Below are 27,302 nucleotides of genomic sequence, written 5' to 3'. Positions count from 1 at the left end.
GAGGTACTGTTTTTTGTAAAGGAAGAAAAATCACTCTAAACCTGCCTTCCTAGCAAGCAAAGTCTGTCAGTTCTTTTGAAAACAGCTGCTGCAAGAAATTTGACAAAAATAATGATTGGGGGTGGAAGGGTGTTACCTGTTTTTCATTTTTAAAGTCAGCATACCTTTTCACTATCTAATTGTACAGACTATTATGTAACATTTATTTTTTAAGTCTGGAGAGAGTATAGTAAGTGAAATTGAAAATTTACAGAATTGTGTAGGACACGATCAGCAGACTTTCTGTAAAAATTAATTAATATTTTCTGTCTCCATCACAACTACTCAACTCTGCTTTTGCAGTGTGTAGCAGCCATAGACACTACATAAACAGATACTGACAAAAATAGTTGGTGGGGATATCATGGCCAGTAGTTTTTCTGACTGCCAGTATAGGACGTTATTGGAAAGCTATTTAAAGGGAGTTATCTTTTAGCTACAAACCTGAATTTCTCTTCCATTGTGGTGAGATATGTCTTAATGTCAAGTCAATACTATTTGTAGCATTGGATTTTCATTATATTATTAGACTTTATTGAATTGTGTTAATGGCATAAGGGAAAGAAGAGAAAGTTCCTGGCTAGGGAAGGAGTTTGTGCTAAATGTTGTAAAAGCTTTTGTATATTATATAGTTTTGCTTCCGAGCTTCAGAAAGAGTTGTCTTGTATATTATTAATCTCAGAACCATTAGTTTGTTTGCTCTCTCTTAAATACTGCACTGGTGTTTGTTTTCAGCTTTGTTAAAACTGGTTTTCTTGCTATTTAAGATTAATTGATTGATTATGCAAAAATTAATTGAGCACCTACTAAGAACCAGCTTCTTATAGATGGAAATAGAGAACTTGGTTCCTGTTCTCAAGGGCTTCTCAGTTTCATAGAATTAAGATTTCTAAATATCTTAGAAAGCAAGCAAGTTTTTGGCAATATATTTCCACTACTATTTATTATATATTGTTTCATCTGATCCCGGAGACATTTATTATCACTTAACACTTTATGAAGCATTTATTGATTATAAACATCTGACTTTATATACAGAATTTATCTTTCACTCACCCTAGATCAGGCTATTAATTGTTCTTTGAAGGTGTTAATGAAGGCTACTTCAGAAGCAGAGTAAAGTGTTCAAATTTGCATTTCTAAATTATGTAAAATAAGCATTCTCTTTTTTATTTAGTCAAACCAACAATTATATTGTTCTCTGAATATATTATGTTCTTTTGGCTCTCCTTTTTTTCTGTTCTGGAAGCCCCCCTATTCCATTCATACTTCATTTAATAAAGTCGATGTCAGCATGTCTTCTGTCTCTAAATTCAACTACCTCCAAAAATCTTTCCCTGAGTTTTGCAGGAAATTCACAGTGTTTGCATCTTGGCTGTTAGTAGGACTGGAATGAGAATACTAAATTTTAATCATATCTTTTCAGTTGTGTATTTGTATATATCACTCTAGTAGATGACAAGTCCATTCGGAATAACTGTCTCGCTGTTTATCTTTATATATACCACCACCTTCACTGGGCCTGGCACATAGTTGACACATGATAAATCTTGAATTAATTATTATAAGAAAATAACAAATTAATAATATTTGATTTCAAAAACCTTACATTACTGAACCACTTTTTTGTCAGTTTAGCTTAATGCTAATTATTTGAAAGTAAAATTGATTGTTATTGGTACAAATTCAGAAGTATTTCACTGCTGTTAAAACTTCAGTTAGTTAATTTGCAGTAATTGAAAGATATATTATGGAGATTATTCTTTGCTTTTATCTCAGGATACAGTGTGCTTCTTTAACCAGATGTTCTGTAGGTCATTTTTTCCTTGAAATACGTGTACAGAGACTTATTTTTCTAGGCCCATGGTCTCTAGTGAAGAACGCTGAGGATATTGTAAATTTATGTAGACACTAAAGGAAACTTAAGATTCTTTTTGAGAGAAATTTCTGGTTTACCTTCAGTCGCTCTTGTTACCTACAGTCTCTTAGGAGGTAGGATAAATCTCATGCAGAATCGTGTCTCCTTAATTTTTCAGAAGTTTTTGTTTGTATAATGGCATTTGGAAATCTGACAATTAAGATCAGAATTTTGGCATTTAGCAGCTTAATCTTGAATTGACTATTATCCAGCTCCAGAAAAAAACCTAGAAATCTATATTTAGAGAATTTATATTTTTGACAGTTTGAAGCAACTGTTATTCATACATATAGTAATTCTTCTAAGAATTTAATACTAGGGAAATTTTTTTGTCTCTTTCAAGTTGTTTTGGGAGCTTTCAGTTTGGACAGGCTAGTAATTTTGCATTAATCAAATAGAATGCCATGGCCATTCTTCCTTGTTTTTTCTGCTAAGAATATTAAATTTTGATATTCTTAATTAATTTTAGTATTAAAAGTTAAATTGAATGCTAAGGTGAAATAGTGATCAAGGAACTTCAGGCCCTTGAAATAGTTTTATGTACTGATTGGCCTTTTAATTGGGTTCTTTTGTGTATTTTAAATGGTATTTTCTTAACTTCATCAAATAAGAGATGAAGTCTTACAGATTTTACCCATTTTCTTCCTACCCCTACCAAATAACTTGTTACCATACTTTTTAAAATTGAATTTGCAAGTTATCATAAAAACTCCAAAAATAGCACAAAGAATCCCATATACCCTTTACCCAGATTCTCCAAATATTAACATTGCACCGTATTTCCTTTATTACTCCTTTTTTCTGAATTCTTTGAGAATAAGTTTAGTTAAGACTACCTAAAAAGACATAATATTATTTTCACCTTTCTTAAATATTTCGCTGTATTTCCTCAAAACACAGACATTAACACGTAACCACACAGTCCAAATACCAAAATTAAGGAATTAACATAGATACAATACTGTCATCTAATCTAGAGATTTTATTCAGATTTTACCAATTATACCACTTTCTTTAAAACAAAAAACTAAATATCTTTTAATAAGAACAACATTGGAAAATATGTAATTCATATACATATAGAAGACATTTATTTTGCATAACAGCACTAGCTTCAAGAACTATTTTTGGAGAGGGAAAGGATCTTTTAGGCCAGTCTCTCATTTTTATGAATAAGGAGTAAATGTGGATCTGAGCCCCTAAAAGGCTTAGAGTTTTATATTAATGTAGTACCGGTGCTGGGAAAAGAATCTTAAGAACTTTTGCACTTCAATGTTTTCGTAGTCTTAACAGAATTTTATTATATATGCATACTATATATTGTATAATTATAAGAATGAAAGGGCAACAACAATTTAAAATACTATCACTGATGTTTTCAGATGACTTGTTAAATATTTTTAATAATATTTTTAATATAAATATTAAATATTTAAATTAAATATTTATATTTTAAAAACTTTATAACCAGCATGTGTTTTTAAAAAGTGTTTTTTGAAAATAATGAGAACATTGCTATGAGATAAAAAGCCTTATGAGAGAGAAGTTAATAATTTCATGAGAATGTGTGGTGGCTGTTCAGTTGGGATATTACATAGGTGTTAATGTCACACCTACCATTTGCACGGTTCTGGAGGCCTTCTGTTTAATATCTTTTATTGTGTATATATAAAGGTGCATAATGTTTCAAGCCAGCACCTTTTTTTTCTCGACACTCTCCTTACAAATTTACCTACATATCTATCTTTACTCCTCTTTCATATTTCTTAGAAAGAGATGTCTCTTTATCTGTCCACTTATATTCTTGAACCCATAATCTTTCTGCTTTATCACTTATTTCGTCAGTCTTCTGTGTCTCCAGTTTCTTCATCCCTTATAACTGCTTTCTCCAAGCCTAAAAATATGCTCATCTTCAATCATCCTTTTATACAAAAAAAATGCCTTCACTCTTTGTTACTCTATGTGATTGTCATGGTTTCCTTCATTCATATTTCTTGTTTCACACCCATCTAAGCCTTACACATGTCCTTCTTGAGTTGATGACCTCCAAATCTGTCTCCACTGTCTGACCAGTTTCCCATAGATTTCACCACCACCTCCAACATAGATACCTAACTCCGCCTGTCCAAACTGGAACTTATTAGCTTTCTTATTAAATTGTCCCTGCCTTTTTCACTTTTATGTGCTACCAGCATGTGATCAGTTGCTCTAGCCAGAAATCTGGAAATCTTCCCAAATTCTCTTTTGTTCTCATCTCCAGCATGCAATAAGTGAACGAATCCTATTGGTTTTGTCTTCATTTGAATGTGTTTATTTCTTCTGTAGCCCCAAAGACACTGCCTTCATTCAGAAAGTCATCACTATCTTTCACCTGCTCTTCTATATTTCCTGCCTCCTGTCTCACCTCCAACCAATTTTCTATTCTGCTTCCAGAATAGTCTTTCAAAAATAACACATCTAAAAATGTCAGTCTCTTAATTCCTACTTTATTTCCTGTAGCTGTAGGATAAATTCCAAAGGATAAATTCCAAAGGTATTTAGTATGTAAATAGTGGTTTCCGCAAAATTTTCCATCCTTATCGTCCATTATTTCCTTCTCTTAGCCGTAATAAACTCATTGCTGTTTTCTGAATGTTATATACCTCCTCTATAACCCTTGCCTTTGACTCATTCTTTCAGTAAATTTTCTTCCCTTTAGCTTCATAAACATTTATTGGTTCTTGTAAACACAACTCATGTCATTTCCTCTAAAGCTTTTTAATTTCAACTCTCGCCTCTACCTCCTGTGTTGAGTGTGCATACTTACCATTGTATCTGACAATTATTTGCTTGTTTTTCCTATTTGCCTCTAATTGTAATCTCCCAAGCAAGATCTACATCTTGCTCACATACGAATCCTTAGTACTCGTTTCATTTCCTGGCTCCTAGTAGGTGCTCAGTTCATATTTGTTAAATTTAATTGAGTCTTACAAAATGGAAGGGATAAATATCAAAACTTATCACAGTGCTTTAGTTTTATAATAATGGCGGTAATTAGTGAGTTTTAATTTAGGAACTTAAACTGTCTGTCCTTATCAATTAGGTTATGACTATTTTGGGAAAACATTTGGGAGTAGAGCTGGAAAATATAGAAGAAATAAAATACCTTAAAAAACTTAAGCAGATTATAATATATTTGGTGAGACAGTAAATAAGATCTTTTGTAATACTGTATAGAGATTTTTTCTTTTTACGTAAGCAAATAGGTTTTAATTCTCAGCTTTTCAGTGTCATTGGAGCAGAGTGGCAATACCATAATCTTAAAATTCAGATACTTTTTAAAATGTGTCTATCTTGAAATTGCATTGTCTGAATTTATCTTTCAACTATTTTGTACGGGTTTTTTTTTATTGAAATTATTATGGTAGAATCCCAAGATTCTTAAATATTATCTTCTCCACCTAATGTCTAATGCTTTACTGTATAGACTTAGGCTTAACAGATGTTTACATCTCTGACCACAGAACAACTGATGGAAAAAGAAGCATTATCAGTAATTTATGTAAACTAAATTTGTATGGCTAATCTGTAATTTTTAATATTTTACTTGTCTAAATGCTTTATGTCGTATTTTTCATGGATTTTTTTTTCAGTAATTGTTTTTATACTTTTATCTTCCAACCCTCCCCCCCACCCCCAATGAAACAATAAAAGGATCAGAGATCAAGAAGTCCCAGAAGATATACAGCTCAGGCCAGAGGATGTTCCTTCAGATTCCAGTATTAATAATTCCAGTGTCAAACTGGAAAACACAATGGAAAATCGTGCTGAAACATCTAGGAAATCTCCAAGTGAAATAAGTGTTCCAATGGACAGGTCTTTACTTTGTACTTTGTCCTCAGACTCTCATCAAGAAGTAGCTAGTAATGAGAATGATAAAAAACCTGGTAACTACAAATCTGCGTTATGGCCAGAGGTTGGCACCAGTTCACAAGATTCAGCTTTCTTAGATCAGGAATTGTACAACTCCTTCCATTTCTGGAGGACTCCTCTTCCTGAAATAGATCTAGATATAGAGCTTGAGGAGGGCTCTGGGAATAAACTCAGCCCAGAGAGATCAGAAGAAACAGCTGAAGTCACCATGCCAGGTTCTTCAAACATCAGTATGGCCACCAGAAAGGAGCTTGAAGAAATGATAGAAAATCTAGAGCCACATATTGATGATCCAGATGTTAAAGGTATGGAAGAGTCAATCAAGTTCTTTATTCTAAAGTTGATATAAAATGTATTTTCTGACCTTTTTTCCCCCCCAAAATTTGCCTTTTAAAAATTTATCTTGACCATTGCTGCCATGTTTTTTGATAAATATGTTCTGATTTTTAGGAAATTTCATTTAGATAAGCTCATCACTGTGTTCCTAACTGTAGTATTATACAGAATTATTGATTCACAAATCGCTCTCTGAAATTTTCAGTCATTCAAACAGTGTTTTACATTACAATTTTAAATCTTGTCCTGCCTTAACTATTTTACTCTGGGTCTCATTAGCTTTTTTATAAAATAGCAGTGGACACAGTGTTGTTTTTTTAAGGAAGGACTACATTTTATTAACAGTAGACAAAGATACTTTTTTCCTATGGAATATGATGATTTAAGAGCTGTAGACTTGATCAAGAGTCGATTAGATGACTTTCTCAGGTGTGACTTTTTTTCAGTTGGGTTACACATGTATCACCCAGCTTCTATCATTGTGAATGACAGCTTTAAAGGTTGTTCTGTGTTAAAATCAAAAGTTGCCTCTTATTAAGAGGACTATGTGTTCTTCATTAGTCCATGTGGGAAATGGGGTGTCCTGCAGCAGTCTCCATGGTTCTGCTTGCTGGGGCTCAGGACATGGTTTAAGGTCTCAGGCTGGAACCTGATGCGGCTGTTCTCATTCTGCTCCTTTTAAGACTAAGGCCCTCCAGTGACTCTCATAACCTCATGCAGTGGATTCTGAGATGTTATTTAAAACAGAAACAATTTTGAAAAATTCCATAATTACAAGTCTTCAGAATTTATATCTCTTTCTGCATGTTTTTTATTTTTGGCTTTGTTAGTTCCAAAAGCTAAAATCTGTAAACTTATTGGTTTGTTCAGTGTTAGTAAACACTGAACAATTTTTAAAGCAGATAAGTGATACTTTCAGTATCCTTCTAAAACATATAAAACCTCCTGTTTAAACTTTTAAAATTGTATCAGCGGTACTTAAGTTAGCAGTTATCTTTATCTGGCTTTAATTTATCATGAATTTTTAAAGATTTCCTATTATAATTTTATACTTGGAGAAAAATTAAATGATTTGATTAAAGGCAAATTTATATCCTTGATGTTTAAAGTTAATTTAACTGGTGGGTCATCAGTTTCATTTTTTAAACCTTTTTTTTAGATTTATTGGGACATGATTTATATCGATAAAGTTTACCCTTTTGAATGGACAGTTCTGTGAGATTTGATAAACACAGGTAGTTGTGGGTAACCAGCACCAGCACCAGCACCATCAAGTTATAGAACAGTTCCATTACCCCAGAATATTCCCTTGTCCTCCTTTATAGTCAGTTCTTCCATGCCCAGCCTCTAGAACCTCTGATCTGTCCCTGTGATTTTGCCTTTTGCAAAATACCACACAGACTCAAGTGATACAAACCTTCTTGATGACTTCCGTCACTTAGCATACTGTATTTGAGATTTATCCTTGTTCACGTCTCAGTAGTTCATTCCTTTTTATTCTAAAACAAGAGCAAGAACAGAGGGCTGACTATTTTCAATAGCGTATCCTATTTTTTCTCTCTTGCAGTAGATTATTTTTTATGAAAACCTTACAACTTCACTTTCTTTGCTCATTCCTCAGTGTGGCTTCTGTCATTGATTTTTACCCTGTTGAAACAGCATTCTGCATTTTATGACAACTTGATGATGTAGCAAGTACTGAGGTTTTGTTTTATTTGATAAATTAGAATATTCATCAAAATCTTGTAATCTCCCTCCATCCCTTCACTCTCTTCCACCCCTAGATGAGGAGAATTGAGACACAGAGAATTACATTTAAAACTAAGATGTTCACAGCTGAGTATAATCAGATCTTGATAATGTCTTTACAGTGTTCAGCTTTTTGCTTAAATTTTATTATCATTTATCACCTTAAGTTTTATTCAGCTGATCAAATTTCAGTAACTTTCATACTTTTTCTTACACTCTGTTTTTATGGAAAAAGGCTGTAAGCCTATTTGGAAGCTCTCACTGTATTATAATACCTGCTAATTCTCTGACACATAGTAGGCATTTAATACTGAAATGTTGAATTCACTACTTTAATTTTTTTCCCACAAATAACCTAAAAGTAATATGCATCATTTGCTTTTTTTAAAGTTTTAGTGTATGACTTCGCTTTTCGGAAGATGACTAATACCATGTTTGACTTAAAATTGTATTGTAAATTTACAGGCTGCAGTTGAGGGATTTCAACACAAATACTATATTGTGATTTAATCAGTTCTCTTTCTGATTTACTTCTTAACCCTGCTACGTTTTAAATTTGTCACGTTCTTTCTGTTCATTAGGATATTTTCATAACATAGTCATTGATTGATTGATTGATTCAGCATTACTTATTGAGCACCTACCATGTTCCTGATACTCTCTTGGGCACTAGATATGTAACAACAACAAAGCAGGCTAAAATCCCAGTTCCAAAGAGCACAGAAGGGTGAGACAGTATGGAAACTGCCAATGTGTCACATGTTCTACAGTAAAACACAGATGAGCAGTGCTGGGGCTTTTCTGCTTAGGCTACAGAATTCTTAAGTTTTTGATTTTATTGAAATCTGAGAGCATTTTTAATCCATGTTAATTTCATAGTTAATTGAAAATTTACTACGTCTTAATTTTCGATTTTTTAAAGGGCTATACCTTTAGTTTTGGATACCTTTCTTTTCTAATTCTGCTATGTGGGCAGTCATTTCCTTCAAACTGTCAGAAAATGTCTACTTTTTTAAAAGGCAGAACTTTAATCCAAAATTGGAAACTAAGTTCTGACTTGGAACTAAATTAGTTATGTTACATGTAAATTTTTTCTTGACAGTTCCCCATAAGATCTGGGGAGGCGTTGCCCAGAGAAACCACCCTTGGGCATACCTTTCAAAAGGCAAATTTCAGCTTTTGCAAGCCTGGTACCACTAGTTCTTTTCCCTTATCACTGTTCGGTGGGTAACATCATGGGAAAATATAGTAAGACTTAAGGTATTTTTCTTTTAAGGCAACCTTTGCTTCACAGTCTTGCTAATTTCACTCATACCTTGCCTGAAGCATTGATAGGTTTTATTTTTCTTGATGAGTTTTTAGCCAAAAAATTTAAGTGTTTCCATGCACTAGAATGAGATATTGCTGTTAGAAAAAGAAAATCCTTTCTCAGTTATAGAACAGAAATAGATCCTACAGAAAAGGCCAAAAAGGGAAGTGGTGAAATATGAAGGTATAAAAGATCCTCTTTTCAAAAATATTTGCCTAGGGAATTTAAGATTTTTCTGTCTTTGTCCAGGGCAGTTTCAAATCCCTGGCTGATTCAAAATTTAACTTGAATAGTGACCAAGTAGAAGTATTGATGCCAGCTTGATATTTACCACAGTTAGGTTCATAGACTACAAGAGGGAAAACTGCCTAAACTCACAAAATACAGATTTCTTTCGAATTTAGGCCCAGTGGAAGAATTGAGCCCTTCTGCAGTTGTGGTCAGAAAATTCATATTGTTTACTGACGGAAATCAACAAATTGTTAGGAATTTGTGACTAACCACCAGTATTTTTGTGGAAGAGTTGGAGATTATAAAGGTCTAGCTCAGCTGTACCAGCTTTTTCAGGAACAGAGTAAAATTCAGAGTTTCCAGGTGGTTTCTATTTTTGAGTATGAATCACTGTGGACTGTGTTTCTTCACAAAGCTGTGGTTAAATGAGCTCTGGTTTCTGGGACTTCAATCTAGCTTATGTGAAAATGGAGATCTTGATAAAGACCTATGTGTTCTGTTTTCTTAAAATCGACATGATGGTATATCTTTCTAAAATTTCAGCATTAGCCAAGCATTAGATTCCACCTCATTTTCTCCTGGAAAATTTAAGCATCAGGTTGTCTGAAAAATCAGCAAGTCTCTGTCTTCATGTTCTTTATGTCAATGTTTTGAAGAACAAACTTCAAAGTAATTCAAACTTTTTTGAATGTACAAACTTAAAAATGAAGATTAACGTAAAAAGAGTAGTTCGTTTAGAGATAAATGATCTCTGTAAAGTTATCATTTATCTCTAAACGAACTACTCGTTGAAAAGCTCTGATTTATTAGTTACTTCCCCAGGAAACAGAATCAAGATGCCTTAGGGATCGACCTTTCGCTCTCCCTCCCTCTCTCTCTCCTTCCCTCTCTCTCCTTCTCTCTCTCTTTCTCTCTCTCTTTCACACACACACACACACACACACACACACACACACACACACACACACACACGATGCGTTTCATGTGGGACAAAACATTTTAACCTTTATGTATTGTGCAGTCTCCTTTAATACTATTTTGATTTTGTTTGGGGAACTTAAAAAGATTCCAAAAGGAATAGCTAAAGTGATTAAAAGGGTTCATACACACTGCAGCTGAAATTCTCTAAAGAACGAGAACACTTTTCATGAGTAACTTTTCGTGATTAAACACCTTCAATTTACTTACTTAATTTAGCATATAATGACTTAATAGAATAGAACCTCATCCTGTGTGTTTCCTGTGCCAGGTACCTAATATACTAGAATTTTATAAATGTGGTAGTATAGCAGTAGTTACCTTAATAAAATTGTTACTCTAATTGCTTTTCTTATTAAGCAGGGGCACACTTTCTAATCTTTGTACCAAATGAACTTGAAGTTAAATTTTCATAAATTTTTATATTTTCAACATCTAGGCAGATTGTTATTTGAAGTAAAGCTAAGCAGTATTTTTTGATAAATTTCTCATTTGGGGGGAAAGAAGAATGCTTTATCTTAGTTTTGAATCATTTATAAAGAAGATGTAAACTCAAAACAGACAGTGCTATTTGCCAGATTTAAGAACCACTTCTTGGTAAGTTGTCATTTTGGCTTACTGCAAGCAAGACAATGCTCATTTGGGATCCCTGTGTTTGGGACTAGTCACTAATTTCATTTTCAAAAAGAGAGAAAAATAACCTGGAATAGGATATGACATGCTTAAATGTAACTGCAACAAAAATCTATGTAATTACCATTGTTTTATGTTGGCAGGGTTTGTGTGACTGCTCTTCTGCTAAAATAGCTTAGTAAGTAAGCCTTGTAAGTTCAATTCATGCACTACCAAAATGTAGTTAACTTACACTGAAATTGACTCTTTTTAATAAACTGGAGTTCTCTCCAAAATTAGATAGCACCTCTTTTCATACTAACGTGGAATAATGTTCAGTAGTGGATAAACATTTTTAATCTTATGAAAGCATATTAGTGTTTTACTTTTTCTTTTGGAGGACTAATGATTTACTACAGTAGAGGTTTTTTTCAGCTTTTTGGTGGCAGTGTCAAAAAAGTATACATTTCATTTATAACATAATGCAAACAGAGAAAAAACTTGCATGCACATTGTAATTCTGCTGCTTATTTGCCTTTCCCTATTCTGCCGATAGCACAAGTGGATGTGCTGTCTGCCGCACTCCGCGCTTCTAGTCTGGATGCTCACGAAGAGGCCAGCAATGCAGAAAAGAAAAGTGACATGCAAGATGAACTGGGCGTCGGTGAGCTACCAAACTGTAGAATAAATCATGATGCCTCCGTGCCTTTAATCAGCAATGCTGTTGAGGTAACGAACTCAGTAAAGCATTTATCACCTGAGAGGAGTTGGAATCAGAAGTGTTTCGTTGGGGAATAGTTGTAGCTAATCACATTCTAGTTAGTACCTTCTGTTTGTTGCTGATTTTGTCAGCTCTCTCTTTTGCATAAAATAAAAGTAATTGGCACCACATCCTATCTTTGTGACATTAGAGTCATGTTCAGTGCTTCGAAAAGTAAATCCCAATCCTGTCTACATGACCACTTTAGTAGCCCCAATGTTAATGTAGCTTACTACAGTGAAATAGTCTTACTGGAAACAAAGCCCTTTATCAAGAATAATTAACTCTTCCCTTTTCTTTTTGGAGAGGTGCTTTGTTTCTGATGGGACCATTTCACTGCAGCAAGCAACACAGTATTCTGAGCAGAAGATCGGGACTTGAGGCCATGTTGCGGAGGGCCAGTGACATTATCTGGACTGTGGAGTGTGAGGGTGGGTACTGTTCCTAGCATCATCCTTGCTGTGTACTTGGAGCTGTTTTGTATGATCCTTCCTTAATTTCCTACTATATCCCACCAAGCCAGCATCATTTGGTATATGCCACTGACTGCCAGAATGAAATGATCACATATCATAGTGGCTTGAATGAAAAGAAAGAATGCCTACATAACAAACATTGGGGATGGCAAAAGGGTTCTCAGACCTTTAGTGGATTTCTGTTTTGTTTTTCATTTGATGACATTTAGCATAGTTAGAAATCTTGCTATAATATCGGTGGTTCAGAATGAAACCCTGACTGCTTGTTATCATTGGAGTTTTGAATATAGTGATATCTCTGCATTCTGGAAGGTGTTTTGTTTGGGAGTTTTTTTGGGGGTATTGGCTGTTGAAAAAGTATATTTGTGAAATTAGAAACAGATATGAATTGAAACAGTAGAACTATATATGACATCCCAAGACCTCTAAAATAGTTGACTTGAAAGCACCCTCTAAGTACTGTTTTATAAATAAGCTAATTTTAGATATTTGGGCCATTTCAGAAGTACTTCTAAATGTTTAATTACTTTCATTCTGGAATTCATTTTCATACATTTAGCAAGTTTGATTTAAGGTAGGGGAAATGCTTAGAAGGCCTTAAGTATGTTTATAAACTTTTAAAAAGCATGAAGAATTAATGTCTTTGGTGGTCTAGAAAGGTAAGTAACTTAGTAAGATAGTTTAAATGAAGGAAACTTACAGGACAATTCTTTAAGTAAATATTTTTTCCTAACAGAATATGGACTCCACCCTTCACTATATTCATAATGATTCAGACTTGAGTACCAATAATAGTTTTAGCCCTGATGAGGAAAGAAGATCTAAAGTACAAGTAAGTGTCAAAAATGCTTTATTTGATGTGGGTGTTGTTAATTCCTCTTCTAAACCATTTCTCACTGAATTTGTTTTTTTAAATGAATTTTTAAAACATTAAGACTAGTATATCATACTTTCAATAAGAAAATTAAAATAGAGTAAACTATAAGCAGAAATCTTCTTCCTCTCACCTTGATCTTATTCTTCATTCAGAGTTACCACAGGTCACAGTTCCTTCTGTATTTCTTTATAAGTTTATTGTGAGTATATAAACATATATGTACCCCTTTTTGTCTTTCAAAGATAAACAGAATCATACCATGATACCAAAGTATTTCATCATGTCTAAGTTGCCAAGAATTCTAAGATACAGCTCGATTTCAGAGATGAAAACATGAAAAAAAAAAATGGCTCCAAGCCATTATTAAGTGCCATCAGTGACAAGTTGCACTCCAGTTTTAGAGATTTTTTTTCTTTTTATTTTTTATTATTATTTATGCCTACAGCACCTGGTCTTCCTAGGTGGTCTCCCATCCAAGTACTAACCAAGCCCGACTCTGCATAGCTTCCGAGATCAGACATTGAGCTTGTTCAGGGTGGCATGGCCATAGACCATGGACTGTGGCTCCACTGGGGCGCGAACCCAGGACCTTCTGCATGTAAAGCAGACATGCTAACTGCTACACTGTGGAACCAAGTCCTAGAGATTTTAATTGTGGGAAAACATGCTTATGGAATCATTGGAATATGATAGTTCGTCTTGCCTTTTTTCTCTTTTTAAACATAAATTGTGTATTGGAAATCACTCTGTATGAGCACATAAGGACTCCCTCCTCCCCACAGCAGCACAGCATTCGTACTGCCTGGTGTTGTACTTCATTAGAAGGTGTTGTAACTGCAATAGCTCCTTGTGTGCTTCCAGGTTTGGTTATGAGATTACAAGCAGTGTTAATTCATCATGATTGTGCATGTTGTTTGCTTCTGGGACTATACGTATTATAAGTAGATTTCCTAGGTCAAATGGCATATGTTCTTTATTTTTGTTGGTTCTATTAAAAGTGGAATCAGTATTCATGGTGTCTTAAAACATGCTTTCTCCACTTTATATTGTAGATATACTTTCAGGTCAATGTATATGGATTGTCTAAATTTCTTAATAAAATTGTTTCAATTTTAGTTTATTTTAAAAAATAGATAATAAGTTTACATAGTTCAAAATTCAAAAGGTACAAAGACATTGAGTGATGTTTCCTTTTCAGTTTTTCTCCACCCTCCATTTTGCTTCTTCCAAAGCAACCAATTTTACCTTTCTTTTGTAAATCATTCTAAAGCTATATTATATATACATAATCAAGGTAGTATATACATTCTTCTTTCTCACATTTAAACAGATATGTAGGTGTAGATTTAAATTTTTATAGATTGTTAAATTTCCATCTGAAGGCGAATGGTGGTTTTTAAAAAATACGTACTGATAATAGTGCCCACAAGTACCTGTTCATCCACATTCACTAGGTTCCATCAAACTTTATAATCTTTGCCAGCATTGAAAGGTGCTAGTCTTATTTTTAATGTGTCTTTTAAATTTTAGTAATCAATTCTAATTGTCTTTTAATCTGTTTTCTGTTTTATGATCTTATTTTCTCTTTGAATTGTTTTTGTTTATATATGCATTCCCCTTAGCATGTTTTTCCTATCTCTTTTCAGTTATTAGATAACTGAAAATTTGAGATTGATTTTTCTCTACCATTTGAAATGCTGTGTTAAATTCATGTATTTAAAAATAAGTTTACCTAATTTATATCTAAAGTGCACATAATGCATCATTGTCGTTTCTCTCTCTTTATTAGGATGTTGTGCCTCAGGCTCTTTTAGATCAGTATTTATCTATGACTGACCCCTCTCGTGCACAGACGGTGGATACCGAAATTGCTAAGCACTGTGCATACAGCCTTCCAGGTGTGGCCCTTACTCTTGGCAGGCAGAACTGGCACTGCCTAAGAGAAACTTATGAGACTCTTGCATCAGACATGCAGGTGAGTGAAGCAGCCAAGGAATTAACAGAATGTGCATATGAAAAGCATATTTTGCCCTTCAAAACCTAGTAGACTTTCTGTTCATGTTCTAGCCAATACTTGAAATTATAAGAAATTATGTGCAAAAGAGCTTGAAAGTAACACCAAAGAGCTTTCTTTGGCATGGTCCAAGTTCCACAGTTTGGTAGCTTTTCTACCTAAAGTATTAGAGATGATCACAGTTGATGTCTTACGTTTCTAATGTACAAATGTGTCATTGTCTAAAGTTTATGTATAGATTAATTCTTAATATAAGACTTAGTTTTCTACCTAAAAACAGTGTTGTAAGTGCTTCTCGATACTTTAAAACCTTAATAAGAGTGCATTAGCAGCACTGCTGAGTTCTGGGCCCAGAGTGCCATGAGTATTACTGTACAGGTAGGAGAAGGCTAACGGTGTGTGTGCTCCCATCCCACGCACCACCACATCCTCTAAAAGAGCACGACATGTGAAACGTTGACTCTAGGTCATTTGTCTGGATACCTATGACTTTTTGTGGCTCTTTTCCTAGGCTTTGCTAACATAACTTTCTCTGCCATTAGGTCTGATTTCCATATACCAAAATTTTATCTGCCTTCCACAAAACCTATTCCTTCAGTGAATTTAATCTGTTTCTAAGAAAGCAGTCTGGTTAGACTGTTAATACTGAGATCTGAATCTTTTTTTCCCTTATATGTCTTAGTAATTATTATATATTTTAAGGAATCAGTGCTGTTGACTCAGCAAGTTGAAAGTAACATTGAGAGACCATAACTGATATTCCTTCTGTGAGGTCAAGAAACCAGAATCTGGGTGAAACAGACTTACCCCCGTGCTCACACACTTCTTCAGTGGGAACTGGACATGGGATGTGAGACCTAGTTTCCATAGAGTGCTTTTAGAGTGCTTTAATCCCGTATTTTAGTGGTTTTCCACCTTTATTCCATAGAACTCGTGGGGTTCCTGTGGGGCAGGTACCTCAGGGCTCCTGGTGACTAGGAAGGCTCTGGGTGGGCAGGACTTCATGCCTCCTGTCCCCTCCCTTCCATCAAAACATCTCTGCCTTCATCTCTTAGATATGTTGAACATGGGTATAAAATTTTATTTCAAGATTGGGTTCTAGTGTTTGTGGTGGGCATAAAAACTTTGCTGTAAACATTTTCTTAGCAAGTAGAGTTTTAAACTAAGAGTAAAAAGTTTTAAATTAAGGCAACATGAAGAAAAAGATGCTTTTAACATAAAGTTTCCTGTAAATGTAAGGCACTTTTTTATAGGAGTTCTTTTCCAGGGCTGTCCACAAAAGATTTTCCTATTCTTGTCTTTTTTAAATTACCAGTTCCTTAAAAACTAGTTTCATTGTTTTTTAATCCAAAAGAGGCTGTACAGGAATCAGAAGGGAAATAATAAAGCAAGGATAAAACTAGCCAGCCTTTTGTCAGTATGGGACATCAGTAAATCGGGATCCAGTATTCAATGAACTAAATAACTATGTCTGTAAAAATTTGCAAACATTTTTTTCTTCATAAATGAAAGGGAGATAATACCTACTGTGTAGAGATTTTAATTTTTTCTTCCAATTTTTGATACATGGTAAGCACTTAAAACAGCATTTATTATAACTTAGTTTTATTCTGATTTAATTTTTTGAGATTAATAACATTCAGATATAAATTAGCTTTTATATATAGTAGTCACCCTTTATCCGTGGGGACTACATTCCAAGGCCTCCAGTGGATGCCTGAAACCACGGATGGCAGTGAACCCTATATATACTGTTTTTTCCTGTACATATATGTTTAGGATTAAGTTTAGTTTATAAATTAAGCACAGTAAGAGATTAACAATAATAACAAAATAGAACAATTATAACAATAATAAGTTACTTGAATGTGCTTTCTCTCAGCATAAGCATATTAACACAATTTTTTTTCTCATAATTTTATGGCTAGAAGATTCATTGTTACCATAGATCTTAGCAATCTCAGCATACGATTTTTTCTATCCTTATTAAGAGAATTTTCATCTTATCACTAAAGAAAGCACTTTATGACTTATATCCAAATTGTCAGCATCATTTTTCTTGTGCTTTGGTGCTATTATTGAGTAAAAATAAGTGTTATTTGAACACAAGCACTGGGATAGCATGACAGTCAAGCTGATAACCTAAATGGCTACTAAGTGACTAATAGGTGAGAGCATACGCAGTGACAGTCAAGCTGATAACCTAAATGGCTACTAAGTGACTAATAGGTGAGAGCATACGCAGTGTGGAGACTCGGACTCAAAGGGGTGATGATTCATGTCCCAGGTGGGATGGAGCAGGATGGTGTGAGATTTCATCATGCTACTCAGAATGGTACTCAATTTAAAACTTATGAATTGTTTATTTCTGGAGTTTTCCACGTAATATTTTGGGACTGTGGCTGACCAGAGGAACTGAGACCTCAGAAAGTGAAACTGCAGATAAGGTGGGGGGCGGGGGGTGACTTACTATTGATGTTTTCTAAAAGTTAAAGTACTAAGTACTTGTGATTACCTTACTAATGCAGTTATTTTTATTTCTGCAGTGGAAAGTTCGAAGAACTTTAGCCTTCTCCATCCATGAGCTTGCAGTTATTCTTGGAGATCAGTTAACAGCTGCAGATCTGGTTCCGATTTTTAATGGATTTTTAAAGGACCTCGATGAAGTCAGGATAGGTGTCCTTAAACACTTGCATGATTTTCTGAAGGTAACTTTTAAATTCTTTTGCATAAAAACACACTAAAATTCTACTGTAGAGCTAAAATTTTGATTTTCTGCTACCACCAAGATTGGTTCTGTATGCTCTATATAAGAAAATGTAGCTATAAATTGATGGTGAGCTGTGATTTAAAAAGAAATAGTTCCATTCCGATCAGTTTTGCTTGTGTCATTTTAATTTTTAATTTAAAAATAGTTATGCTAAATTTCATTTTTAAATGAAATTAAAACAAGTTTACAAATATTTGTACTTTTTTCCAAAATTGTTGAATTAAATATATGTTAACAAAATTTTATGAACATTAAATTTAAAGGCTTTAATGGTATTTCATGAGTCTAAAAATTTACTCTTAGTCTTCACTCCTTTGATGTGGAATCTTTGGTGTCTGAGGTGAACAGCCTTGACTTTACAGATTGTTTAATCCTGGAATACTATTGTTTCTTAGACTTTAGCCTTGAAATTGGCTCTCTCACAGTTCTAAGGTTTGACCTCTTGTAATGCTACTTTTTAAAAACATTGATACTATGTTGTTATATTGTATATAGATCATAGTGAAATTTCTATAACTGTCCCAATAATCTCTTTTATAGTTTTTTCTTTCCTCGATTCAGAATCCAATCAGGAATTGCATATTGAATTTAAATATCATGTATCTTTAGTCCTCTTAAATTTAGAACAGTTTCCCTGACTTTTTGTCTTTAAAGTCATTGGCATTTTTGAAGAGGCCAAGCTAGTTGTTTTATGAAATGCCCCTCAATTTGAAATTTTCTGAATGCTGTTACACAGTTAGGTCCAGGTGAAACAAATTTTCTTTGCAGGAATACTACCTGTCTATATAGATCACCAGGTGTTTTCTGAATGCATCACATTTGGGCTAAAGTGATGTTGGCTTTTAAGATCGCTGGGGATGCTGAGTCAGTCACTTGGTTATGGTGGTTTTGGCTCACTTTCTCCATTATAAAATGACCTTGCACTTTTGTGACTAATAACTTGGTGGGATGATGCTTTCAAATTCTGTGAACATCTTCCTCCCGCCCAATTCTTTCACCCAGAGCTTTTTGCATCCATGCATCTATACGCGGTTCTTGCCTGAATCAGTTGTTAACTGTGTTGGTTATAAAATACTGATTTTCTGTTTTTATAATTCCTTCTGCATTTATTAGTTGTCTTTCTCGTGTAAAGATAACATTTCCCTTTTCTCCCCCTTTTTGGAAATTTTTTTAGTGTCAGCGTGGTCTCTAGAATTAGGGTTTTATTCAGTGTAATATAATTCATTTTTGTCATTTGTTTTGAGCATCAAATTTGGCTGACAGAAACCCCTTAAAGCTGCCTCCTATATTTTTTGGATTTGTTTCCTCATTTTTAAACACATCCTTACTTTTCAAGCCCACCTTCTTTTTCAATGCCACACTAGAGTCAGCTCTTTCTTCAATGAGCTCTCATCTTTGTAGTAGAGTAGTATTTAGAATCCAAGATTCAGGCACTAGTTGTACACATTGCTCATGGGGTGTCACTTCTTTTAGTCCTTTTCAGAGGGTAGGAGCTAGGCAGAGCTATTTGTTTGTTTGTTTGTTCGTTTTTAATTATTGAGATTGTATTGATATTTCTACTTCCAATCCAATGCCTTTTTTCACTTTATATTTTTTATTTTCTGTCATAGTAAAAACTCTTGTTAAGAGCATTAATATATTTAGTCATTTGATTCTACTACATACATGAAATAGTTTCAGAATTACTTCGCCAATAATAATTTCAACATCAGATCAACTAAGTAGTAATGTTCAAGATTTCCTTCAGCACTTTCTGTTCTTAAAACATATTCAATCAAGATGTATGGTCAGAGCACTAAGTTCAAACTTAAACTTTTTGCATGTGTGATTCTTATCTATTTGATATATGTAGGTTTGTTGATATATGTAGGTTATGTAGGTTTACTTGCTTTTGTTTATATCAGGTTTTTGGGTTTTCCCCCTGTTGACTATAAAACTGCTTTTAAAATTTTGTAGAGCAGTTACTGGGATAAATTTCTTCTCTTCATGCAACAAATATTTATTGAGCACCTACTATGTGCCATCGTAGTACTATCCGCTGGGCTCACATGTATGAATAAGCATAGTTACTATCTTCAAAGAGTTTGTGGTAATGGGGGTGTCACGAATAAAGTGGATGAGTGCTATAAGATAGCTGTGCAGAGATACTGCTGAGTTCAGTGGAGGTCACTCACTGGCTTAAGAATCATATCTTTCAAAAGAAAATAATTATTCTTGAAGGTAAATGGGATTATCATCGGAAAATGAACTCAATACCAATTTTTAAAACAAATGTACCTACTGCATGTGTTCCCTTCAGAAGAATTATCCATATTATTTATAGTCATTTTTAAGCAGTCTGGTAAAGAAGTAATGTCTGTACCTTGTCTTAGTGAATATTTTTATTTTGTTACTTCAGCTTCTTCATATTGACAAAAGAAGAGAATATCTTTATCAACTTCAGGAGTTTTTGGTGACAGATAATAGTAGAAATTGGCGTTTTCGGGCTGAACTGGCTGAGTAAGTTGTAACAACTTATTAGACTGTGTTTTGGAGGGATGTGTATTTACTTCATCTTTACCTTTTCTGGATTTGTCCATTAATTTGTATAGATCCAGGTTTCTGTCTGGTACCCTGTTCCTTTAACATTTCTCGTAATGCAGGTCTTGCCAGCAGTGGATTTTCTCAGCTTTTTCAAAGTTTATTTCTTCTTTTTTCTTTTTTTAAATTGTGGCAAAAGTACACATAACCGAAGTTGCCATTGGTGACATTTAATATACTCACAATATTAAATAACCATTACCATAGTCTGTTTTTAGAACATTTCATCATCTCAAAAGGAAACCCCTGCCCCCAGCCCCTGGCAGTCGTTAGTTTACTTTCTGTCTATTGGTTTGCCTGTTCTGGACATTTTATATAAATGGAACTATATAACATGTGGCTTTTTGTGTCTGGCTTCTTCACTCAGCACAATGATTTCAAAATTTATTCATAGCTTTATTGCTTCTATGATTACATAATACTCCATTGTATGAATATACCACTTTTTAAAATCCATTCATCCATTGATGGGCATTTGGGTTGTCTCTACCTTTTGGTTAATGTGTATATGGTGCTCGGAGCATTCATGTGCAGGTTTACATTCACGTACAAGGTTTTATTTGAACACCTGTTTTCAATTTGAGGTGGATTAGCTGAGTCATTGGTAATTCTTTGTTTAATTTGCTGAGGAACCACCAAAGTGTTTTCCACAGTGGCTGTACCATTTCCTATTCCCACCAGCAGTGCACAAAGGTTCTAGTTTCTCCACATCTTCCCCAACATTTGCTATTTTCTTTTTTAAAAATTATAGTCATTATTACAGTGGGCATGAAGTATCATCTCATTGTGGTCTTGATTTGTGTTTCCTGAATGACCAGTGATGTTTAGCACCTTTAATGTGCTTGTTGACTGCTTGTACATATTCTCTGGAGAAACATCTGTTCAAGTCCATTGACCTTTTATAAATTGGGTTGTTGGTCTTAAATTGTGATGTCGAGTGGTAAGAATTCTTTATATAGTCTGGATTCTAGACCTCACCTGCATTTTTAAAGATATTTTTGCTGGGTTTAGAATTCGGGGCTTGACAGTTTTCCTTTCAGTACATTAAAGGTATCACTCCATTGAGTTCTTTCTTGCCTGACTTCTTTCTAGAAATGGGCACACTCCTTTGTTACCATTAGTGTGGAGGGTTGAGTCCATCCAGCCAGGAACAGGCTGAATTTGGATTTGTTGTTGTGGTTACCTTCAGTGCACCATAAGCTTAAATTCTGTTTGTGGGCTGCTTTGCTTCTTGCTGAGCTTGGGAGCTGGAGTGCTGTAATAGTAACCTTTTCATGTGTTACTGTTCCGCCTCAGCTTTTAGCTGCTCCTGCACCTTTGCAAAACAACTGGGTCTCTTGCCCCTCCCAAAGGTGTAGACTGCTGTTACAATGTGGTATGCTTGTGCTGGGAAAGGGGAGAATCTGTGTTATTGTGGATCAGCTTCAGTCTTTGGGAGACCTGGTGGGCCAGGACTTTCTCAGAATCCCTGCCTCTTCCCTGTGGCATCCAGTCTCTGTCTTGTAATCTCTGTGGACAGTCTTGGGCAGAGGTTTCCTGGCCCTCCTTAGCAGGAGGAGACTTCTGCTTGGTGTCGATGTAGGGTCTTAGCTCAAGAAGATTTACTGCTCCTCTCCCTGGGATAGAGAGTTTTTTCTTTTCCTCAGCTTAAGGTTTTCGTGCTGATTGAGAGAAGAGCCCAAGGGAGTGCAGGGTGTTTCACGCCTGTCCTCCAAGGTCTGTCAGTCACGTTCTGCCTGCCCACCTTTCCCCAGTTTCCTTTCCTGACCCCAAACGTTCTCATGCACACTCAGGGAGGCCAGTGAGAAAGTTTACAGTGTCTGAAAATAGTCAGTAAATGAGCATTGCTCTTAGAGGATTTGTTTAAGAATATATGCAGATACATTTGTCATTGCTACATTATCTGTATTTACTGTTGTAGAGAAGTTCTCCCTTATCCATGGGGGATACTTTCTAAGATCTCCAGTGGATTCCCAAAAACCACAGATAATACCAAACCCTACCAATGTACTGTTTTTTTTCCTATATATACATATCTTTGATAAAGTTATAAATTAAACAATTTCACGGATAGAATAGATCCTTGCTGTAGATCTTAGCAGCTTCAGCATATGATTTTTTTCTCTCCTTATTAAGTCAAGAGCTTTCACCTTTTCAGTTAAAAGAAGCACATAATGGCTTCTCTTTGGCATATCCAAATTGCCAGCATCACTACTATAATGCTTTAGGGCCATTATGAAGTAAAATATGGTTACTTGGACACAAGCACTGAGATACCATGAGAGTCAGTCCAATAACTAGCTACTAAATGAATAATGTAGCAAATAATTTGGAGATGCTGAACAAAAGGGATGATTCATGTCCCAGGCAAGAAGGAATGGGATGGCTCAAGATGTCATCACACCACTCAGAATGGCATGCAATTTAAAACTTATGAATTGTTTATTTCTGGAATTTTTCATTTGGTATTTTTGGACTGTGGTTGACTGCTGGTGACTAAACCATGGAAACTGTGGATAAGTGGGGACTACCACAGTTCATATCCTGCTTATAAATGTAAATAATCTTAAACATAAAATCTGAAAGACAAAAGTTTCATTCCTATTCAAGGTATTTCTTCATGAGCATTGTTGCATCTACTCAGATTAGCCTGGTAGATGCTATTAGTCTTCAGTCCTCATCGGGTATAATATAAACAGTTGGCAGAAGACTACTTACTTACGTTGTTCCCAGTAAATGTGTCATTCCCCTAGAAGCTGCTTAGAGCCTTGACAGGTACTCATCAGGCTACCATAAACTGCTAGAGCTTTCTTATTTAGGTAACTGATTTGTAGATGGAAGTTTCTCAGCACATTCTCAACAGCTACTATGGGAAAAATGTGTCCAGGGACAGAGCTCTGCCTCAGTCCCTGTGGACACAGAATTCTACAGCATCCTCTTTTCTTTACATCTTCTCTAAGGAGAAGAGATACTTCTTGAATTTGCCTAGTATTTAAATGCATTTCCAGATATACAGAGACTGGAGATAATTCTCTGCACAAGAGACCAGGTTAATCACTAGTCTTAGCATGTGGTCATCTTACAAATAATACCCAGTGTTACAGATTATTCAGATGATTAACCTATTTTCATTTGTCTTATTTTAAAATTTTAATTAATTTTTATAATTCATTTTTGTAGACAGCTGATTTTACTTCTAGAATTATATAGTCCCAGAGATGTTTATGACTATTTACGCCCCATTGCTCTGAATCTATGTGCAGATAAAGTTTCTTCGGTTCGTTGGATTTCCTACAAGTTGGTATGTGTTAAAATTTTTACAATTTTAGATCAGCGAAGTATTTAATAAGATTATAAAACAGAAACTGTTCCTCACTTCTCCGTGTTCACCCTTCTAGGTCAGTGAGATGGTGAAGAAGCTGCACATGGCGACACCACCAACATTTGGAGTGGACCTCATCAATGAGCTTGTAGAAAATTTTGGTAGATGTCCCAAGTGGTCTGGTCGACAAGCCTTTGTCTTTGTCTGCCAGGTAAGTAAGCACTTACCCGTTTGTGGCACATTTTCTCTCTAGATCTACACTTATTCTTTCACTCCTTGCCTCACTCAACACCACTCTTGCCCTTAAGGAACAGGACTTTGCACCCGGCTGTCTGCAGAATCCCCTGTTCTCAGCCGTGCATCTGCCAGGCTCACCCTTTCTTACCACCGTCCACTGAGCTCTTTGTAAAGCTAGCACATTCTCAGTGGGGGCTTAGTTACTTCATTTTTGTTTTGAGTTCCCAGGTGCCTGGAATATTGTTTAAAAGCAGTAACTATAATCTGTAGCAGTTATATTGTTACCGAAAGACTTTGTTAATTAGTATTATGGCTTGGGTATACTAAATTGGCAAATCTAAAGCCGTTAACTTCCTTTCCCCAGACTGTCATTGAAGATGATTGCCTTCCCATGGACCAATTTGCTGCGCATCTGATGCCACATCTGCTAACCTTAGCAAATGATAGGGTTCCCAATGTTAGGGTGCTGCTTGCAAAGACATTAAGACAAACTCTACTAGAAAAAGGTAGGTAGGCGACTCTTTTAGGAATAGTGTCTGTGGCGGGGAGGAGGTTCATAGACTACCTGAATAGATAAGTACCTAAGCAGAAGTGTAATATGTTCATGGAAATAACCTGGTAGAAGAGTATATTGTAAGTTAATATTAGTTCCCTCGGCAAGAGGACACAGAAGATTAAAGGACACGGAAAGGGACTGTGAACTATTTGCCCTTCTGTTCTAATTCAGTTTCTTTTTATAATTTAAAACTTAGTAGTTTGAAAAATTGGACATTCACTTACGACTATGAAAAGTTGCTGCCTTTGGCACACTCCCTTTGACATCTGTCATGTTGTTTAGGGCTAGGAGGCATGTTTGTGTTTCCTCCCTTTCATTCATTAGGCAGAAGATAAATGTCCTATATATTTGTTTTCATGTAAATATAAACACCTCAAAATTTGGGTGGTTTTACTTATTGTAATCCCCCTAAAATGCCTAGTATCATTTGAAGGCATGAACTTATGAATGAAACATAGAAGTTTATAATATACTTCAAAGAATATGGGTAGATATATATTGCTTCTTTTTTCTCCTTTGGAATTCATTTAATTTTTTTTAATAGCAATTATAATAAAATGGCTAGAGATGACTGGTTTGCAGTGTGTGTGTGTGTACGCACGCACACACATGGTTGGTATTCAGAAGTGTTTTTCCTTTTACTGAGCTAATTCATAGCTATAACAAGAATGACATTAATGTGTGTGTTCACTCTGCTGCCATTGAGCCTGTTATAAAAACAGTCAAGATAAATCTGATAATTCTCTTACATTCGGGGATGTTTTTCATACAACAAGTCAACTTAGATTACTGTTTATAATTCAACATAGCCTGTGTTTATAGTTGTAGAAAAACCATGTTTTATAATGACTAAGAACTTCGTGTACTTGTGCTTGACATAACTGTGAAATGTTAGACTAATTTTGTTTGTAATCTGCACTTCTCATTTCCAGAATATTTCTTAACCTCTGCCAGCTGTCATCAGGAAGCTGTAGAACAAACCGTCATGGCTCTTCAGATGGATCGTGACAGTGACGTCAAGTATTTTGCAAGCATCCACCCTGCCAATACCAAAATCTCTGAAGATGCCATGAGCACAGCTTCCTCAACCTACTAGAAAGCTTAAACCTCGGTGTCTTTCCTGCTTCCTAGAAGCCGAGGTTCGACACATATTCAACACGTGTTCCACACGTGTGTGAGCGGGGACAGCCTTGGGGAGGAGAGACCTTCCTCTCTTGCAGACTTAATTGCAGGTGCAAGTTGCCTACACCAACACCAGGGATTTTAAGAGTCAAGAGAAAGTACAGTAAACACTATTATCTTATCTTGACTTTAAGGGAAAATAATTTCTCAGAGGATTATAATTGTCACCGAAGCCTTAAATCCTTCTGTCTTCCTGACCGAATGAAACTTGAATTGGCAGAGCATTTTCCTTATGGAAGGGATGAGATTCCCGGAGATCTGCGTTGCTTTCTCCTGGTTTTATTTAATGACTGATAGATGGAATTATAGCCAGAAGGCGGCTGTGAGCCAGGATGTGAGAGACCTTCAGTATTAGCCCTCAACTGTTCCCACACAGGCGAGGACCTGTGGGGCACTGTGGCTAGCCACCCGGTCCAGCCCGAAGTGTGAATAGTTTATGACGTGTGTTAATGGGAAAGGAGATTTTTTTGTATTTCTCCTAAGGGCTTGATGCTAACACTAAAGTAGAATCTGATTTTAACTCTTAAATGCAGCATATTGCTGTACACATTTACAGAACGTTTGCTGAGTATCTATGTCATGAATTTTTTTTCATGCTGGTCATGACCTGAATGAAATTTATTAGCACGTATACTGTATGTCAGGTGTTTTTAACTTGATCATGATCAGCTCTGAGGTGCAACTTTTTCTTCATATACTGTACATATCTGTGACCACTCTTGGGAGTGTTGCAGTCTTTAATCATGCTGTTTAAAACTGTTGTGGCACAAGTTCTCTTGTCCAAATAAAATTTATTCATAAGATCTGTATAGAGAGATATATACACTTTTGATTGTTTTTCTAGATGTCTGCGAATAAATGCAATTTGAGACCTGCATTAATGATTTAGTATAAAATGGGAAAACTAGATTAAAATATTTGTCTTTTAACTAGTTTAGTAATTTATTTGAAGTCTGTATGTACCCCAGGGGCGTCTTGGGCACCGTGCTCCCTGAGGCTGGTTGAGGTGCAGCTCGTCCTTTGTGGGGTGTGTTACAGAGCAGTGGTGGCCAAATCCTGGGAACAGCAAGGGACGTTGGATCCTGTCTAACGTGCAGCCTTTCGTTATACAGGATCTGCTAAGGGGAAAAAAGTGGATTTACAAAGGCAGCAAATCATAAAATTGATGATTCACCAGTTCTTTGAAATCTCCCAGGAAGCAAAAACAAAAACTGCAAAACAGTTAATACTCAAACTATTAACTTCATAATAGAAAAAACGACTACAGTGGTGATAATTCTATCCTCATAAGTATTTAATATTGGGTAGCTAATCTCAGAAGATATTCTATGGTGTGTTAGGACTTGAATAACCAAGATGAAGAGGAAAACTGTTTTTCAAAACTTAGAGCTATTCCTCAGCCCGTGTACTTGGTCACTGACGGGTCCCCCTCCTCTCCCCAGCG

General features: G+C 35.3%; 1 protein-coding gene across 2 annotated transcripts in view; it reads left to right on the top strand.

Moving 5' to 3' along the window:
• PPP4R1 (protein phosphatase 4 regulatory subunit 1) overlaps window positions 1-26,787 on the top strand; it is a 64,455-nt gene extending 37,668 nt beyond the window's left edge. The window contains exons 10-19 of one of the 2 annotated variants that reach the window (XM_006920079.3): window positions 5,651-6,174; window positions 11,641-11,813; window positions 13,057-13,152; window positions 14,987-15,172; window positions 17,758-17,919; window positions 20,380-20,480; window positions 23,742-23,862; window positions 23,960-24,094; window positions 24,485-24,626; window positions 25,609-26,787. In XM_006920079.3, coding sequence (XP_006920141.2) covers window positions 5,651-6,174; window positions 11,641-11,813; window positions 13,057-13,152; window positions 14,987-15,172; window positions 17,758-17,919; window positions 20,380-20,480; window positions 23,742-23,862; window positions 23,960-24,094; window positions 24,485-24,626; window positions 25,609-25,772 — 1,804 coding nt within the window. In that variant the 3' untranslated portion in view covers window positions 25,773-26,787. The remainder of the gene's footprint in view (window positions 1-5,650; window positions 6,175-11,640; window positions 11,814-13,056; window positions 13,153-14,986; window positions 15,173-17,757; window positions 17,920-20,379; window positions 20,481-23,741; window positions 23,863-23,959; window positions 24,095-24,484; window positions 24,627-25,608) is intronic. The other variant, XM_015595731.2, reaches the window with a different exon arrangement.
• The last annotated feature ends 515 nt before the right edge of the window (window positions 26,788-27,302 follow it).

This window comes from Pteropus alecto, unplaced genomic scaffold (genome assembly GCF_000325575.1).
Source record: "Pteropus alecto unplaced genomic scaffold, ASM32557v1 scaffold146, whole genome shotgun sequence".
NCBI classification, from domain to species: Eukaryota; Metazoa; Chordata; class Mammalia; order Chiroptera; family Pteropodidae; genus Pteropus; species Pteropus alecto.
This window is presented reverse-complemented; position numbering and strand designations above follow the sequence as displayed.